Below are 17,627 nucleotides of genomic sequence, written 5' to 3'. Positions count from 1 at the left end.
GCCTACTTTATTTTCTCCTTCACCCCATGCTTCTCTGAGGTTTCCTAGAAGAAATTATGAAGTCCAAGGGAAGGAGTACAGTTGCCAGTGGCTGCCATTCATCTGTTTGTGTAGCTATTGAAAGGTTTCATAATCATTAAGCAGAACTTATAGATATGCTTTATTACTCTTCCCCAATATCTCTCTACCCCTGTCAACCCCACTGTTTGTCACCCTTGTCACATTTGGCCATAAATTTAGATAGCCCAACAGGAGAAGCTGTGTCATTCTATCTGAGTGGTAGTACAGCATAAATAATTTTTTCCCTAAAAATGTAAATGCCATTGTGCTTTGCTTCAGTGTGCACAACATTAAATAGTAATTGTTGTTAGTGGCAATTTGTAGTGTTTAAGAGTCTTGCTTATTCAGTCTCTGTCATGCTGGGTTTTTGTGCTGAATGACTGATTGTTGCACCACTGTTTTTTCTTTGTTAAACGCGTCTGTACGCAGAAGAAGTGCCTAATTTGTTTCAATCTGGCATACTGGAGTAAGTCTGCTTTTAAATTGCGTACTTAGTAGGTTACAAATCAGATGGCTGCATTTTCATGGTGCTAATTCTCCAGTGTGCCAGGAACTGCTGACTTGAATAGGTTTTGACCACTTTTCTTTCTCAGTCAGTCTTCTGTAAGTCATTTGGCTTGCTTAAATGACCTGCTCCTTATTTTCCACAGCAAGAGTTGCTCTCGTTTGGGAAATGTAAAAGGATAACATTCCTAGCCCATGCAGAAGCAAAATGTACCACTGCCATCTGGGCTGTGAAATTGGAATAAAGCTGAAAGTGTTACCTCAGTATATTGCCGTGGCTGGAAGCCAGATGGCAGATAATAAAAGGATGGTCTGGTAGTTGACATGTTAGTCAGGATCTTGGGATCTGCTTGTTGTGCTTCAAATCTTCAAGAATATGGGCACATTGGAAATTATTTCTCTCACCTAATACTGCTTATCTGAATGTTATGTATCAATTGAGCTAATTGTCTCAGCTCATCCACTTGGAATGGATAGGCAATTCCAGAGGGCATAGGGTCATTCCACATCACTTAGCTCTACATTTTACTCTAGGATGAATAACCCTGTGGAGAAACTGGTCTGTCTGCATAGACATCACAAAAAGACAGTAGCTGATGGCCTTAGTCCAGGTACATAACTTTCAGATGCTTGAGATACAGCAAATGAGCCCTCTCTTCCTCTCATGCAGCTGCCTTTAGTTGAGGGATAGCAGTCCTTTCCTGCCTCACAGGTACATACAGAGATTGAACAGTGCTACTGTTCTTACAAAGTTTTTATTGCGAAAAGAAATTGGTATGTAATTTTAATTATTTCTATACACATATATTTGTGACTGCCTGAGATTGGAGCATAGTGCTGAAAGGGAGGGAGCTTTAGGACTGGAGACCTGCAGACTTTTGCATCCCTAGGAAATATGTAGCTGTTTCATAGCAATACTTGGTTGAACGCATTAGAGAGACAAACAAAGGTAGGACTTGAGAATACCTGGCTTGTACATGAAGCTCTATAAGTCATGTTCGTTCATGGTGACTGGTTTTGTTTCTTTTTAGATTGTGATGGATTTCAAACACCCTGATGGCCATACAGTGGCAATTATGTTGCCCCGATGCAGTTTATTGGTGATGACTGGAGAATCCAGATACCTGTGGACACATGGGTATGTGTAAGAGTCCCTGCATTACTGATAATAGAGGAATGATAAATGTTGCTTGTTTGGTTTTTTAATGACATTCTGTGTTTTAAATTGCCTGAAAGAAATCAAGTTTTGTAATTAATATACAAATTCACTCTGCTGCTCAGATGCTGCTTAGGTTAAATTGAAAAACTTGGGGATTTAGGAAGCTAATTGCCAGTCCCTGAGGTGTAGTTTCCTGTTGCTGTTACAAGTGAAGTTTCAGTTGGAAATTGCTCTCATATCTGCAGCGTGAAAGTTCTCAATGACTCTGAGCTGGCAAAGAATTGATTGTAGTGCAATTAGTGTCACCATTCCCTTTCTCTTTTCAGCCCACAACTTTTCCCATTAGATCATATATGCCAAAGGCTTGAGAGAGGGGATAGTGTAAGAGATTGACTTCTCTGCACTGAGAGCCTGAGGGTGGCAGAGGGGAGTCTTCCTGAGCTGTTCCCAGCTGCTTTAGGGACACTTTAGCTGCTGGTAAGACTGCATTGAGCAGTTTTGGGATGCTGCAAAGAGATTTCTTGAAATATGTCCTGGAGCTTTCTTATTGTAGAATTTAAATACATGCTTTTTAAATCGTGCACCACTGGGAGATACAGTTGGAGTGCTGAAATTGGCCAAAAGGTTAAAACCTTGGTGAGCTCTGAGTGTGACAGTAATACATTTCAGGAGCATATGGCAACCCTGTATTGGACAGAAATGCCCATAGTAAGCACTTCTTCCTTCATTTAACCTAAACTGTCACTGGTTCAGCAGTCAATTGGAGACCCTTATTACATTCTATGTAAATTAAACACCAAATCCTTCTATTGGATTTTCTGCCTTTTAATTTTGCTGGTTAATATGTATTATGAAAACGAGATGAATATGAACTCCCTGATACCCTTTACATTGTTAATTTTATAGATCTCTTATACCACCTGTATATTCCCTCATTAAAGTAAATAGCTGTAAAAAGCACTTGGTACTTCTGATGTGCATCGTTACAGAAGCCCAGGGCAGTGAACTCCCTTGTTGTTTGATATACAGGAGTGAATATGGATACCAGCACTGTAAGCTTCTTGTGCTGTCCTGTCCAGTACTGTCAGCTGTCTTTTGGAGAGGTCACGTGCAGCTCTGAGAGCACAGTGCAGTTTCTGTGTCAGTGACATTGCTGGCCAGGGAAGCTGCTGGGCAGTCCCCAGGCATCAGGCAGCTCCATGGCTGTGCTGAGAGCAGGTGGAACACCAGCACAGGGCCAAGGTAGTGGCTGTGCAGACAGAGCTGGGGATGCATCTGAGGCTGGAACTGGAACAAGGGCTGGTGGGACAGCCTGCATTTAAACTCAGCTCCCAGGGGAAGGAGGGCTCGCCCTGAGACCTCAGCTGTCTCCAGGACTACCAGCTCTGCTCCTTCCAAGCCAGCCCTGGGCAGCCATGCTCCCAGGAGGCAGAAGGATGCATGCTGGGCAGTACTGGCAGTACTGGCCAGCAGCCAGTGAAGTTGCAGTAGTGTACCTCTCTATTAAAAGGAATGAATGGAATGAGATTATTACTTAACTCCCTTGTACCTTCAAGTGATGGTTGTCTTTTAAGAACCAATGAATAAACTACATGGAAAATGAAGATCCCAGACCTTCCTACTCATGTACAAATGGTTCCTGTGCTGGTTCTTGTCCACCTTTCCAAAGTACAGTTTTTCTGTGTGTTTTTAAAAACAGTAGTGGGTCAAGATACTCAAATGGAGTAAGCTTTGCATCATGTCACTGGAATATTTTTGTAATCAAAATTAAAATTATCCAACGAGAAGTTGTAACTAATTCACTTGCATACATAGTGTCAAAATGTATTTATTATCATTTGTGATGCCTTTTATCTATACCTCAGAAGTCAAAATATAAGAGCACAAGAGTCAGTTTTGAAATGAATCTGAACACGTTTTCATTGTGTATGCTTGGATGCCAAGGAATTAGAGACCTCGTTTTGACCCCATTAACAAAGTGCACAGGAAAAGCATTTTAATTCAGTTCTCTGTGAAAGAGAAACACATGGTTTAGAAATAAGCTATGCAGTGTCATCAAGGAGGACAAAAGATGTATTCTCTTTTTGACTCATAGGCGAAAGTAAAATTCTGACTTTTCTGATGAAGTTCATTCGTGATGTGTTTCATATGTGGTTTGATAACCTGGAAGAGCTCTATTCTTGGCACTGTAATAGTAAAACCACTTTGTGCCAAGCAAGAGGGTGTGCAGCATTTTATTTTTGACATTGGGAAGTCTTTGTAAGAGTAATGAAAGGAAGTGAGAGAGAGGAGCAAAACCCAAGAGAGACAAGTGAAGCACAGTGCCGTTGTTCACCACCCACTGACTGTTGCCCAGCCCATCCCCCAGTTCATGCCCTGAGCAGGATGCTCTGTGGTGTGGAATATCCCTCTGGCCACTTCGGGTCAGCTGTCCTGGCCATGCTCTCTCCCAGCTTCTCATGCCCCTCCTCACTGGCAGAGCTTGGGAAATTGAAAAGTTCCCATTTAGAGAAAGCATTACTTAACAACAACTAAAACATAAGTGTGTTATCAATAATATTCTAGCACTAAATCCAAAACACAGCATTGCTGCTGTTAGCACAGATGCTTAGAAGAAAATTAACTCTATCCCAGCCAAAACCAGGACAAATATAAATATATTAAAAAAAAATATATGGAAATGCTAGACAAATAAACAATCAAACTTTATGGAAGAAAATGGAGGGAGGGAAGGGAAATGTAATTACATGCAATTAGACAACACTTTGATTTGTATCATTAGTTTGTGTCATCTCTTTTCTCTCTTAAATTGAATAAGTTGAAAACTGAGAGGCAGAAGTATGTTAAATAGAATGTTGTAATCCCATTTCTCTCAGAGTGCAAGAATTGCCTCATTACAAAGACGGATTGGGTTTTTTTCTGATGTAAATTGAATTATTCCTTTATTTTGTGTTGTTTTATTTTAGAATCACACCCAGAAAATATGATGTTATTCAAGCATCAGAACTTGGGCACAAAGTTAGAACAATCACCGCTGACGTTGGAGATTTAACATTAAATCGAAGGGAAACAAGGACATCATTTACATTCAGGAAAGTGAGGAGAGGCCCTTGCAATTGCAGTGAGTGTCTTGAGGCAACCTTCAAGTCAAAATTGTTATTTATCACCAATAGGTTGCTTTTTTTGTTTTGAGCAAATCATTTGATTCCTTTGGGTAGTTTTGGCAGTTGTCATAGCTATTCTTGGATGGTTCATGGCATTCTATATGGCTTGAATTGGTTGCATTTGTGTGGTTGCTGGATTTTCTCTGTACAGAAACGCATTTGGCTTGCTCTGGAGCCAGGCAAGTAATCTGGAGTCTTGTGTTTCATTGGCATTTCAAGTGCTTAATAATGTAACAAAATAGAAATAACTACTATTCTTCAAGTTTTTTCCTCTGTTTTGATCGTGATTTTTTTTGAGAGGGCCTATCATGTTGAGAAAATAGGTACATTAGAGGGAGAAGCAGTCGTATCTGCCGGGACAGAGCGATGTAATGTGCCTTAGGGCAGCAGAGATAATAATTGACAGGTGGCTCAATGATTACATGGAACTGAAGTCCATTTGTGCCCTTAGAACAGATTTTAGAGGCTGAATTGTAATAATGTCATGGTCTTTGGCATTGGGGGCACTATCTCAGTTTTGAGAACGTAAACATCATTAACATAGCAGATTAAAGATCACTTCAAACAGCCTCTGCACTAAGTGGCAGGCTAGTTATTTTCAGGTGATCAAACACCTCTGTAGCTTGATGTGCATTTCCATTTTTAAAAGATAAAGGAAGAATGAAGCATATTTTCTTTTTAATATTTCACTTTTAGTTTAATTTTACTGAATATGTTTAATCAACGAGGAATTGCTTAAAAAAATTAATATTTTGTATCTGTTGCTGTATCTAGTTTACCCATCAGTCTGTGACAGCCAGAAAGGACAGCAGAGACCGGTGCAACCTTCATTTCCCCAGAATGAGATGGAGGCCTCAAAGCTGGAGCAAGAGTATGTACACAAGGTGTATGAAGAGATTGCCACACACTTCAGCAGCACCAGGCATAGCCCATGGCCCCGAATTGTAGAGTTCCTCAGGTCCCTGCCAGCAGGGTCAATAGTGGCAGATATTGGTTGTGGTAATGGGAAGTACCTCGGCATCAACGAGGATTTGTACATGGTAAGCAGTAGCCACTGTCATTTGTGTTTGCTGGTTCTGGTGTTTATTCTGTCATGCACTTGTAGCGTGCTGAAGGTTCAGGTTGGCATTGGAAGAATGCCAAGAACAGAAAGCTATTTCCTGATCCAAGATCAACTACCAGTTGTCTTACGTTTCCACATGCATTTGTTATGTGCATTACCTTTTTCTTTTTTTCAAAGCCACTTCTGCTTTGTAATTCAAAATACATTAAGAAAAATAGTAATGGGTGCAACGGATTGAAAAATTGTAATGGATGGTTTAGCCTTTTTGTCATTGTTGTTGAATAAATTTATTAAATGGTTGGGCAATTTAAATGCTTCCAACAAAATTTTCATTTGTTTGGTGGGTGGGTGAAATCTCCATGGGCAACGCTATTTTTCATGACCTCTTCAGTTCCCTGTGGCCTGGTGACACATCTCATTTGTGAATGATGTCATGTTTGACTCTTCCACCTCTGGCTCTGTGCACAGGCCCAGTAAATATGCCAACATAAAATTCACAGGGAGATCTCAATTTTGGTACAGATTTCTTTCACTCCCTTTTCTTCACTTTTAGACAGTTCTGACATGATTTTTGTTCATTTCCCCTCCACTGTGTCACTGTCTGTACTTAATCTGGTTTTACTTCTCTCTCTTCCTATCAGGGAGAGATGAAATATGTACAAATAGGAACCAGGAGGTAGCTTTCATTGCAAATATGTAAAAGACCTTTTGGGGGGAAGTAAAAGAATCAAACTTGCCATTTTTTTAACCCAAAAGAAATCTCAGAGAACTGTCAGTTATGGTATCTACTCTCTCCTGTTCCAGGATTCTCTGATTCTTTCCCATGTTTGTCCTGTGAAACACTCTGAAATCCATCAGACTTGAAAACTTCTATGTAGGGCAAAGCATTCATTATTGTTAATAAAACTTGCAGCTGTTTGTCTGTTTCAGGAGTTTCTGTCCTGTTATTTATATTCAGCTAAAAACATACATTGTTATTTACAGTGCTGTTTGTGTTAGTAAATTATCTCCCCTACTGTTCTTGTGGGCTAGAACAACATCAGCCAGTTAATAAGTAGACATCCTTATGCCTGACTACTTTAGCCTAATTATTAGTTTCAGCCTATTTCATTCTTTTAGTCTTTCAGTCCTGACTCCTGTAAGAAAAATCAGCAAGCCTAACTAGAGAGGAGAAATATTTATCAGGGTATCATGAAGGTCAACTAGTCCTAGAATGGATTTGGTAAATTGCAGTTGTGGAGGTTTGTAGTAGACTTTGAAAGTGAAATTAAAGCAAGATACTGTGTTCAGAAATTGCCAGCACCAGTCTGTTTTCTATAGCTCACAGTTAACCAGCTAAGGAAGGGAAAGATCATGTATTGGCTGGCAGTCAAAGGAAAACCAGCTCCTGTCCTCTGTTACTTTAAGATTTACCTGATTTCATATGTGTCTGCAGGAGAAATAAAAAACAGGAAAAAAAACAGTGAAAGGGAGGAAACTATCAAAGAAGCAGTTGAAACAGTGGGAAAATAGAATCTAGGAATTCCTTCATTCAGTTGGCCTCCTTTGACGTTTTATTTTCTGCTGGTGACAACTAGTGGTTCTTAGGTGGAGATAACTCTAGATTTGGCATTTGGTTGTTTGCATTTACAGGTCAGCACAGAACCTCAGGAGGATGGATTTGACTTCTTCTTTCTACCAGATCTGTTCTTCTGTAGCAACCAAACTTGGTTGAAGAAAACCCTGTGTGTATTGTGTTTTACATGTGTTTTTAAACTTTTGACAAGGGGTCTCAAGTGCTTTTAATTCCATCTACCGTGGTTTAGTCATGGAGCTGAGGGTGAGGGATTACAGAATGTTCTATGTATCAGGTGCATTGTTGGGATAAAGGGAGTGCTCTCCAGATGCAGGACCTCCGTTTTCTCCCTCATTTACTCCTCTTTAGTTAGAGAAATAAAATCCAGGCATAAACTTAGTACTACGTCTCTTTTTTGTGCACAGTGTAATGGAGCTTTTAGCCCAGGTCCTGTTGGGAAAGAAGCAATAAAGCAGTGCTGTGAAATTAGGAGTTGTGTAGGGATTGAGTAAAGCAGTGTTGGCACACCTCTGTGGCTTGGGATGTTTTGACTCAGTAGTACTGAAAACCTGAGGCAACCATTTCCTTGAAGGCAAGCAATATGCTTGACAGGTTACTGTGCACTTTTATGCTTTAAGTAGCAGTGCTAATGGTAGATCACAGCTAAGGTAGCTCTCTTGATGGTTTTAATCTTCAGGAACTGTCTGAAAATGTCTCCACTGTGGCCTGTGCTATTGTAGTTGCTTCAGTTTCTTTGGATGATTACATGCAGCCTTATCTACTTGAGTATCCCCTGTGAAGGTGAAATGCAAAGAAATGCACGAGGCCATCTACATGCAGCGAAAGTGAGAGTGCTCTAATGGCTGCATTATTTTGACACAGTGAGAGAGCAGCAATTCCATGACAAACAGATTCAGATTAAGGATATTTCAGCTGGAGATGGAATACATGGCTGATGGAGCTAGCACAAAGGCTGGAGAAAGGTTGAATTTAACAGAGGTTTCAGATTACTTTTTCTGTCTTACCTACCTTGTTATTGTTGAAATGAATGCAAAAAAGAGATGTGGTTTTAGTGCTGTTTTTCCACAATTCTCTCCCCACCCAATCTCACTTGGAGAAATTATTTGAACAGATTTTATTTAGCTGCTTTCAAGTTTAATATTCATATCTGTAAGCAGAGCTTTTATTTTTATGGAACAATATGTTTTAGCCTTAGCCATTCCCCCAATTACCACAAGGGTTTCATTGATGTTATTGTAATGATCTCCTTAGTTTCTATGCATTTTAGCTTTGTGTCTCCTTGTTTCCAGTGTTCAGGTAGGTGTGGTAATGTGTAAATCTCTGCAGGAACATTCAGAATCCTCACAGGGCTACGGCATGAATGAAAAGTCACTGAAGTCTTTCAAATTTGTGGTTTACATTTTTAATTGAACTGATAAATTGGTGGGAAATTTAGTGGCAAATAACTGAAAATGCCATAGGGTAAATATGTTTTCTTTTTGTATAAAGAAATTACTCCACTTGACAGAGTACTGATGATAGAAAAAAAAAGGCAATAGAGGAGGGAGCCAAAATGATTTGCTGTAATACAGACATTCATATTTCTGTTATGTGTGTCATTCAGAGGTAATTGGTAACACAGTTTATATTTCACAAGACCTTGCAAGACCTGCTTTTGTTGTGAGATGTGCGCTCTATTTTCTGCATTACTGTCCCAAAATGCGATCTACCAGAACTATATAAAAATTTGACTTTTCCAGGGTGTAGGGAGGAGAGTGAATATTTACTGTGGTATGGTTGCATAAAGTTGAGTGGGTTTTAGTTGCCCTGGGTTTGTACAGATTGGGAATAGATTCCTCTCCCAAGGACTTTTTAGTAGTGGGTAAAAGCAGGAGGGAAAAATACAGTTAGTAAAGGTATACCTGGAGTAAGTTCACCATATCTTAGCAATTGAAGGGCGAGACAGATGAACCTTTCCTGCCCTTTTCTCTCAGTGAATAAGAGTCATTAAATGGGTGAGAGATCTGGGAAGAGAGCTCAGAAGGAACTGGGCAAGAGCAGCACAAAACTAGAATGGCTGAATTGCTCAACTTGGTTCTGTTGATTTGGCACTGAGAACTGAACTGCATGTCTTAGGCATAGCGCTTTGCTTTCAGAGATACCCCGGCTACATGCAGTGGAAAACCAAAACACTACATGAAAGGAATGCTGAAAGCCTGACTCAGATGAATTGTTTGCTGGAATGTAATTTGGTTTCTCGAGCTTCTCATGCTGTTAGTTATAGCTGAGGTGTTTCTCTGGGGAGCAACATAATTCCATTCGGTGGCTGGATTTCAGAATTAGATGTCATTTTGTTCATTGCTTTGTAATGTGCTGAATAAATCAGGTTCCCAGACACTGAAGTGAGCTAAGTCTACCAGGCTGAGTTAGTTATAATGAGATAATGTTAGAAGAGAACATTCAGTGGTGGGTAACCTCAATCTGTCTTTACCTGTCTTTTTTTCAGCATGCAATAGGGTTTATCTTTTGCAGATTTGCAGCATCATTAGAAAGCAAGTTATTTATTAGTGTCTTTTGCCCCCTGATGATCAATACCAAACCACTGCATTAAACAGATTTCATAAAATATACTTTAGCTACTCCTTGCTGTAAAAGTGGAGGTGAAGGTGCATGGGAACATGAAGGAGCAGGATGGCATAACTGCCTATGTTATCCATTTCCAGGAAGCCAGTAGAGAGCTGCTGAAAACTCAGACAAGTCACAGATGTTACATTTGTTTCTTTGTCCCTTCTCCTCTTTTATCTTGGTCCCTTTTTTTTTTCCTTCATACTCTGATTGTCTAAAGGTTTGCATTATCCAGTGTGCCCAGAAAGGGTGTGGTATGCCAGAATGATGACATACCTTTGCCCCTTTCCAAAGTTTTGTGTTTGTTTGGGTTCCAGTTACAGAGTTACAGGCCTCCATACTAATACAGATTTCCTGTCTTAAAGTAAGAGCTGGATGCATTTAATATTTATCCTTATACACTGAAAATCAGCACCTGAAATCCAAGTGGATTTCAATCACAGGACCTGTCAGTGATCACTCTTGAGCTCCTGTGAGCCATTGTTTACATCACAGAAAGTGGTGAAGAGATGGGTGGTGGTACTTCCCAAAAAAAGCAGAGATGTGGGAATGGATGTCTGGAGAAAAAATCTGAGAAGCCTGAGAGGCCAGCTTCCTTTATGGAAATATTGAAAGGTGTGGAGCAACTTGCTGAGAAGTGGACATGCTGAGGTAGACTCAGCTGAATAATCAGCCATGCCATTGGAGATAAATATGAGAAATTGTGGAGTTGGAGCAAGGAAATTGATTTGGAAGGCTGAGGTATAAGAAATGATTGAGAAGAATCATAGATAATAAGAAATAGCCTAAAAACATACACATACAGCTTGACTCACCGAGAGATGTACTAGATTCTTTTGTGTTTGGATGCTGGATTAATTAATAGTAATTCATGTGCCTTTCTCAACTCCTCTAGAAGAGTTGGCAGCAAAGGCAATAAATATCCTGACCTGAGCATCGAAAACAGAGATATGAACTGGCAAAAATGAAACCTTTACAGATATATTTTGAGATTTGTTTAAATGTTTTGATTGTATATTTAATTAGAGAGAGAAAATCCCATTCTCAATTAAAACAGTCCTTTGAACTCTTCTGTAGATGAAGTTTCATCACATCAAAGCTTCTGCATGCTTTAGAATTTAAAAATCAGTTAGTAATGGAATTGGGAAAGTTGAGTTTGGGATCTCTGCCCCTTGCTGTAAATGTTTTCTGTGCTCATAACAACCACGGATAGGCTGATTTTCCAGTGGAAAGCTGCTATTGCACCACTAAACTTACCTGCTTTTTGCTATCTTAAACTTCAGTTTTCTAAGTGACTGAAATGAATGTATTTTGGTTTTTAATGAATGCATGTCTCCTGTAAGTTAGAAAATGCAGGAATGTGATGATTATAATTACTCTGAAATATCACCTAGAGCTAATTCTTGTAAGGATGCTAAATTTGCCTAGCTTCAGCACCAGCATTCACCATGTATGCATATATGCATAGCACCTGTTGTCATGTTTACATTTAAAACCACATGAAGTTTTACCCTAGTATACCTATTTTAGAGCAGCTGTGTGTTGAAGGTGTTCTGTTTCAAGGTCTCCATTTTCACTGTGAAACAGCGTCTTTTTGCTTTGGATGTACATTTGCTTTAGAAAGTATGTCAATACAAGTAAACCTGACTCCATAATATTTGATATAATTTAGATGCAAATGAGGACTTTGCAGTCTGGCAGTCATGCCTTTGTTCTCATTCTCAGTTCTTTGGATTTCATCAACATACATTGTAGTCCTTTCCAAGGTCATCTTGGGAACGGGGGATTTTGTTCCATTATCCAGCCCATTTTCACTCTAGATGTGGAGGACCAAAGCAATTCTTTCTGGGGAAGCTTGTTGTCAGTGAAAGCTGCAAGTATTCTTCTTCCTCCTTCTGCCAGCAGTGAATTTGGTCCTTTGAGTTTTATTATTAAGCACTGCAAGCCAGTGTCTTAATTGCAGAAGTAGTTAAAGGTACCAGTAATGAGGTGTGCAATCGCTAACATGCAGGTTGTCAGAGTAATTTAAAGACACTTCAGTTGGCTGCCAGTGTAAAATGATGGGGATTTGTTTGCATTCAAGTAAACAAGGGTTTCCTTTTTTTATTCATAAACAACGCAATTCACTCAGTGCTTTAGTAAATGCAAGAGACCAAAGAATGAATGTGAAGAAAGCAATGTTAGGATTGATCTTTTCAGGTCTGGTTATTGCTAATTGGCAGGATAATACATACATATTCATAGTTTTTGTGGAGGATTATCTTGTATTGTCAGGTTGGCATTTTCACAACTGTTTCATATACTTTGGATCAAAAGTCAGGGACTTCAGTAGAAGGCAGCTCACTGGTAAGCTTTCAGGAAATAGGAGTGGAACAGAATTCTGGTTTTCTTCAAAACTGTGATGGTAGGCTGAAATATAAAAAGATTTGAACAGATAAAATGAAAACTTGTGATGGAAAACAAATATATTTTCATTAATCATAGCAAAAGAGGTTTTTAATTTTAGTGATACTGTTGTCTCTTCTGGGTTGATTAAGCAGGGCAAGTTGTTTGCCATTCTTGCATAAAAGACAGTTTAGTATTCTTTCGGTGTCAAATGTAATAAACACTATCAACCGTAATTATGTAGGATTCTGAACCTGTTCTGTGCAATCTCCTTGTTGCTGGTCATTGAAAACAAATAAATTTATTATTCCCATATATGCAAAGTTTGATATACAACCTAGCAGCAGGGCTTTGGTTTGAGTATTCAGTGTGCATGGCAGACATGAAAAAAAGGGTGGCACATTCCTCACTATTTATTTCAGAAGGTGTCTTGATCAATTTAGATTTATTGTTTTTATGCAAGCATGTAAAAAACACTTCTAGATGCTGATTTTTCAAAGATGGTAAGTTTTGTCTTACTGCCTTTGAAGTGGATTTAAAGGGGGAAAAATATTAATGTTTTATGAGGTATTCTGAAATGGTCCTAGGGGTCACTTCACTGAACTGTATAGAACCTTGGAAAATTATATTGAGCTTAAATTGTTTTGTGGATCATTATGCTGAGGGGTAAGAGAAGGATATCTGAGCACTTCCTCACACTGGCAAGATGACAAAACCTGGGTGATAAGTGAAGCTGCTTGCCATACTTCAGTGATGCCACCAAAGTCACTGGATAATTACTTACACTTGTAGATCAGCTTTTGTGATTTCAGTGTTCAGGTACTTCAAATGTTGTCAAGCTACAAATGGCAGTTGAAATGAAAAGAAAATACTGAGGTTAGGTCACCTCTCATTTTGCTCATTTCAAGACACCTTGAATGAATTTTGAAGAAAAGTTAGGTTGAAACCTGGTCCATCTTAATCTGGTTCAAAATCAGGGTGCTATAATGAGCTAACATCCAGTCTTTCATCTTTGTTTTAAGCTAGCATCAGGGTTGTTTTCTTTTTGTCTCTACCTGGTAACTATATACTCCTCTCAAGGCTATTTTCTCACACTTGCTCTTGTTTTGATTTTAAACTCTGTTCCCTCACAGTAGGAGACTGTGATGACTCTATTACTGTAAGCATCAAATGAAAATCATATTCCAGTCTTGTAATTATCCTCTCATGAAAAGCTTAATGAAACATTTTCTCTTCTAGGTTGGCTGTGATCGCAGCAAAAACCTGGTGGATATTTGTGGAGAGAAGCATTTCCAGGCGTTTGTCTGTGATGCGCTGTCAGTGCCAATCCGCAGCGGTGCTTGTGACGCCTGCATCTCCATTGCTGTAATCCACCACTTCTCCACAGCAGTAAGTCAGCCCTCTCTCTGCCTCGCTGTACCGCTGGATTGCTGTGCAGAGCTGCTAATGCTGCAGAACAGCAAAGGCAAGAACAAAATAGGAAGAAATCCAAGGTTTGCGTTTGGTGTAAGCAGTTGTCAGAGCAAAGTTAAGCTGTTGTGCTACTGCTGCTTCTTAGACTTCCTGTTCACATTCTCCTGCTTCTCAGACGCCCTTGCTCCCCCTGAAGCTTTGGTCCTATGTTTGGGTTTCGTTTTTGTGTGCATGTAATTAATGACACTGGAGAAGGGGGCTCTGCTTTGAGAGTCAAGAGATGTATTCTTTCCCAGCTCAGATTTTAGGCTCTTGGGCAGATCTTGTGATTTTGCATTTTTTTATCAGTACATTGGTTGTCCATCTCCAGACAAAAGGGAGACTATTCACCAGTCTGCTGTATCTCTCAGCTGGGTAAGGTTCTCCTGGCAGAAACTGTGCCATGGTAACAAGTTTCTAGACCATCTTAAAGAGCCCCACATATCTTTCCGTAGCAGAAATGCAGTGAATGTTTCCAAATCCAGTAAAAAAATGTAGAAGGAACTCTGTTTTGGTGAAGGCTGACGTATCTTTGTGTGGTCAGAGGACCTGTGTTTAAGCTGCAAGTCAGACCCCTTCAGCTGCCAACTTAGCCTGTGCATCATCAGGTGTGGTAGATTTGAATATGGGATTTTAAATACTGAATCACCTTCTTGTAAAGGTGTCTGTCTTCTCTAGGTGGGCTGAGATGTCCAAGAAATCCTGCTCAGCACAGAACTATTTTCAAATGGAAAGAGAATAGTACAATCATTGAGGCTGGAAAAGACCTTTAAGATCATCAAGTCCTGCTGTTAACCCAGCACCGCCAAGTTCACCACTAAACCATTTCCCTGAGTTCCACATCTACAGGCCCTTCAGATACCTCCAGGGATGGTGAATCCACCACTGCCCTGGACAGCCTTTTCCAGTGCTTGACATGAAGGATGTCTTGATGAAGAAACTGTGTTTAGGAAAATGTCTTGGCTTGCACACAGTGATGGGCTATATTATGAATGAAAATAAGTAGTGGGAAAACCACCTTCTTTTCAAGTTTTATTGTATCTTGGGTAAGGAGCAGTGGCTGCTTTCTCCTGACTTCTTGTATTAGCTTCACACTTTTGCTTTTTCTTTCCAGGAGCGCAGACTTGCTACTATCCGGGAACTAGCTCGGCTTCTAAGACCTGGTGGAACAGCACTCATTTACGTCTGGGCAATGGAACAAGAATACAAAAACCAGAAGTCTAAATACCTTAAGGAAAAGAATGCTAGTAAAAACAAGGACAAGGAAATTAATACTGGCACAGCTCAGAGACCACTTAGTGATAAAGGGCCCGATAACAGCAGCCAAGACTCAGCATGGTCTGACCAACTCCTTAAAGACTCGAAGGATGAAAGCTGTCGTGCCAAGCCAGTAGCAGACATCAGACTGCCTGTTCACACTAACAGAACCTCCTTTCACTCTCAAGATTTGCTGGTTCCCTGGCACCTGAAAGGTGGTACTAAAAAGAAAGAAGAAAGTGCTGATACAGTGTTGGTTCCGGGTGGCTCCAAAAAATCGCAAGAACTCAGTCCTGTTTTCCACCGCTATTACCATGTGTTCTGTGAAGGGGAACTGGAAGCAGTGTGCAGATCCCTGGATTGTGTGAGGGTTCAAAAGAGTTACTATGATCAGGGAAACTGGTGTGTGATTCTAGAAAAGTTGTAGCCTGTGATGCTTCCTCTACTGTCTGTAGAGTTTTCTTGGTTTTTTTACAGTGAAAGGTATTTTGTAAGAGGTATTTTTAACACAGGCTGCAGCTATTGCCTCTTTTAAAATAACAGAATAAAGATGGTACATTGAGTTAATAAAAGTGGCTAGCACTGTGTGCATATGTTAACAAAATAATGGCCAAACAGCTACCACCTCTGCAGAATGTTTGCTTTACTTCTCTGAATTACAGTGAAGAGGATTAAATGGGAAAATACTGCCCATGCAAATCACTAGGTGTTGAGCTTTTAAAGACAAAGGGCCTTGTTCTCCCTTCTCTTACACCATTTCGTATTGATGTAGTTGTTCTCCCTTCTCTTACACCATTTCATATTGATGTAGCTGCAGTGCTTTCCCTGCAGCCCACAGCTAATTGGTATGGAGCTGGGGGCAGGAAAGGCAGAGCTGTTTGCTGTGTAAAATTGTGGATCAGGGAGGAGGGAGTGAATGGCATATGAAGCAGTTAAGCTGAAGAGTCAAACTGTTGCCTCAAGTTTGGTCCTGCCTGTTTTGGTGTTCATGAGGGATGACAGATCTCATTCACTTTGGAATTTACTCTCTTGGTTGTGGTAATAATGTTTTCCTCCAAGGGAACTGGAAAGTTAGTGGGGATACCACAGATATTTTTCTCTTCCTTGACTCTCAAATACCATCAATTCATGCTGTCCATCTCCAGATTTCTGTAGCTCTTCATTGTAGTATTGTGTGGAAGCTCTTGGGAGGTGTGGGTTCCAGCCCAGCTGGAACAGCCAGACCAGCTCTGCTACACACCTGCATCCTACGAGCACACATCTCTGTGCCTGTAGCACCAGGACTTGTGGGGGTGGGATGACCCTGAGATCCCCCAGGGGGGAAAAAGGGAAAAATATTAAAGTGAAGGCAGTTTTGGTGCAGGTTTTCTGCTGGATATTTTCAGCCCCTAAATGTTGGCAGTGGAGCAAATTTTATTTAATGCACTTCAGAAGAACAAAAGACTGGAGCAGAGGGGAGCTGATGTTAGGCTGGCTGACTCAGAGCAGCCCTTTTGGCTGGGGCCTACAAGGATGAGTGCAGTTTATTTGCTACAACTCTCATGCTACCAAAGGAGCGTGACACCTGGAATGCATTTCTGGAAGTAAAACAGTGGGCTGACTTTTATAGGGTGAATGGCTATTGGTGCCTCTGGAAGCCAGTGCTGCTAAGCTGTGCTGTCATTACCTGTTACATGGATTGATCGCCTGTAGGTGTAGCAAGATCCACAGTATTGGCAGGTTGGGCTGCTGTAAATAATGGCAAATAAACTGAGGTGCCCACCCTAAATCATGTGGGGACTTCGAGGTCAGCTTGAGGACATCTTGGCCTACTCCTGCATGCCTCTCTCATGCAGGTTAAAGGCTGCTGTGCTGGCAGCCTGCTCACAGTCACCATCTCTCCTAGGCTCCCATCTCATAATGGAGAAAATCCGAGGGGAACAAGAGCAGTAAGAGAAGAGCTTCACCACAATTCACCTGGCACGTACTTTGCTTTCAGTCTTGCTTCCAAAGAGCCCTTGGAGAAGAAGGTCTCATTCCTCAGCTGGACATGCTGTCCATGTAGCAGCAGCCTTTGCCTTACTGATTTCTATCCTTTGGACAACTAAGGAAGCATGTCTGTGGCACTAGCCCTCTTGGGCATGTTCAGGGGCTGATTTGCACACATTCAGTGAGTATCACATAGCTGGATACATATCTTGCATCAAGGCCTGAGCTGGCTTCAGTACTGGGACACCGTGTTTGGGTGCAGGAACTCACCCCTTTCCCAGCTGGACTATTGGACCAGAGCTAGCCCGAGCAGCTCCAGGGTGCAGTGCTACACAATGTCAGTGTTGCTGTGAGAAAGAGCAGGGACAGCCTCTGCCGGGTGTAGTGCACTCACTAACTCACTGAACTGGGCTCTCTGTTATATCTGATTATGTG

At 40.7% G+C, this 17,627-nt stretch overlaps 1 protein-coding gene across 2 annotated transcripts in view; it reads left to right on the top strand.

The window, feature by feature from the left end:
* Positions 1 to 15,796, top strand: part of ALKBH8 (alkB homolog 8, tRNA methyltransferase) — a 45,086-nt gene extending 29,290 nt beyond the window's left edge. For both annotated transcript variants that reach the window (XM_063394585.1, XM_063394584.1), the window contains exons 10-14: positions 1,596 to 1,702; positions 4,690 to 4,844; positions 5,662 to 5,927; positions 13,755 to 13,904; positions 15,082 to 15,796. In XM_063394585.1, the coding sequence (XP_063250655.1) occupies positions 1,596 to 1,702; positions 4,690 to 4,844; positions 5,662 to 5,927; positions 13,755 to 13,904; positions 15,082 to 15,651 (1,248 nt within the window). In that variant the 3' untranslated portion in view covers positions 15,652 to 15,796. The remainder of the gene's footprint in view (positions 1 to 1,595; positions 1,703 to 4,689; positions 4,845 to 5,661; positions 5,928 to 13,754; positions 13,905 to 15,081) is intronic.
* Positions 15,797 to 17,627: the final 1,831 nt, after the last annotated feature.

This window comes from Prinia subflava, chromosome 3 (genome assembly GCF_021018805.1).
Source record: "Prinia subflava isolate CZ2003 ecotype Zambia chromosome 3, Cam_Psub_1.2, whole genome shotgun sequence".
Classification (NCBI taxonomy): Eukaryota; Metazoa; Chordata; class Aves; order Passeriformes; family Cisticolidae; genus Prinia; species Prinia subflava.
This window is presented reverse-complemented; position numbering and strand designations above follow the sequence as displayed.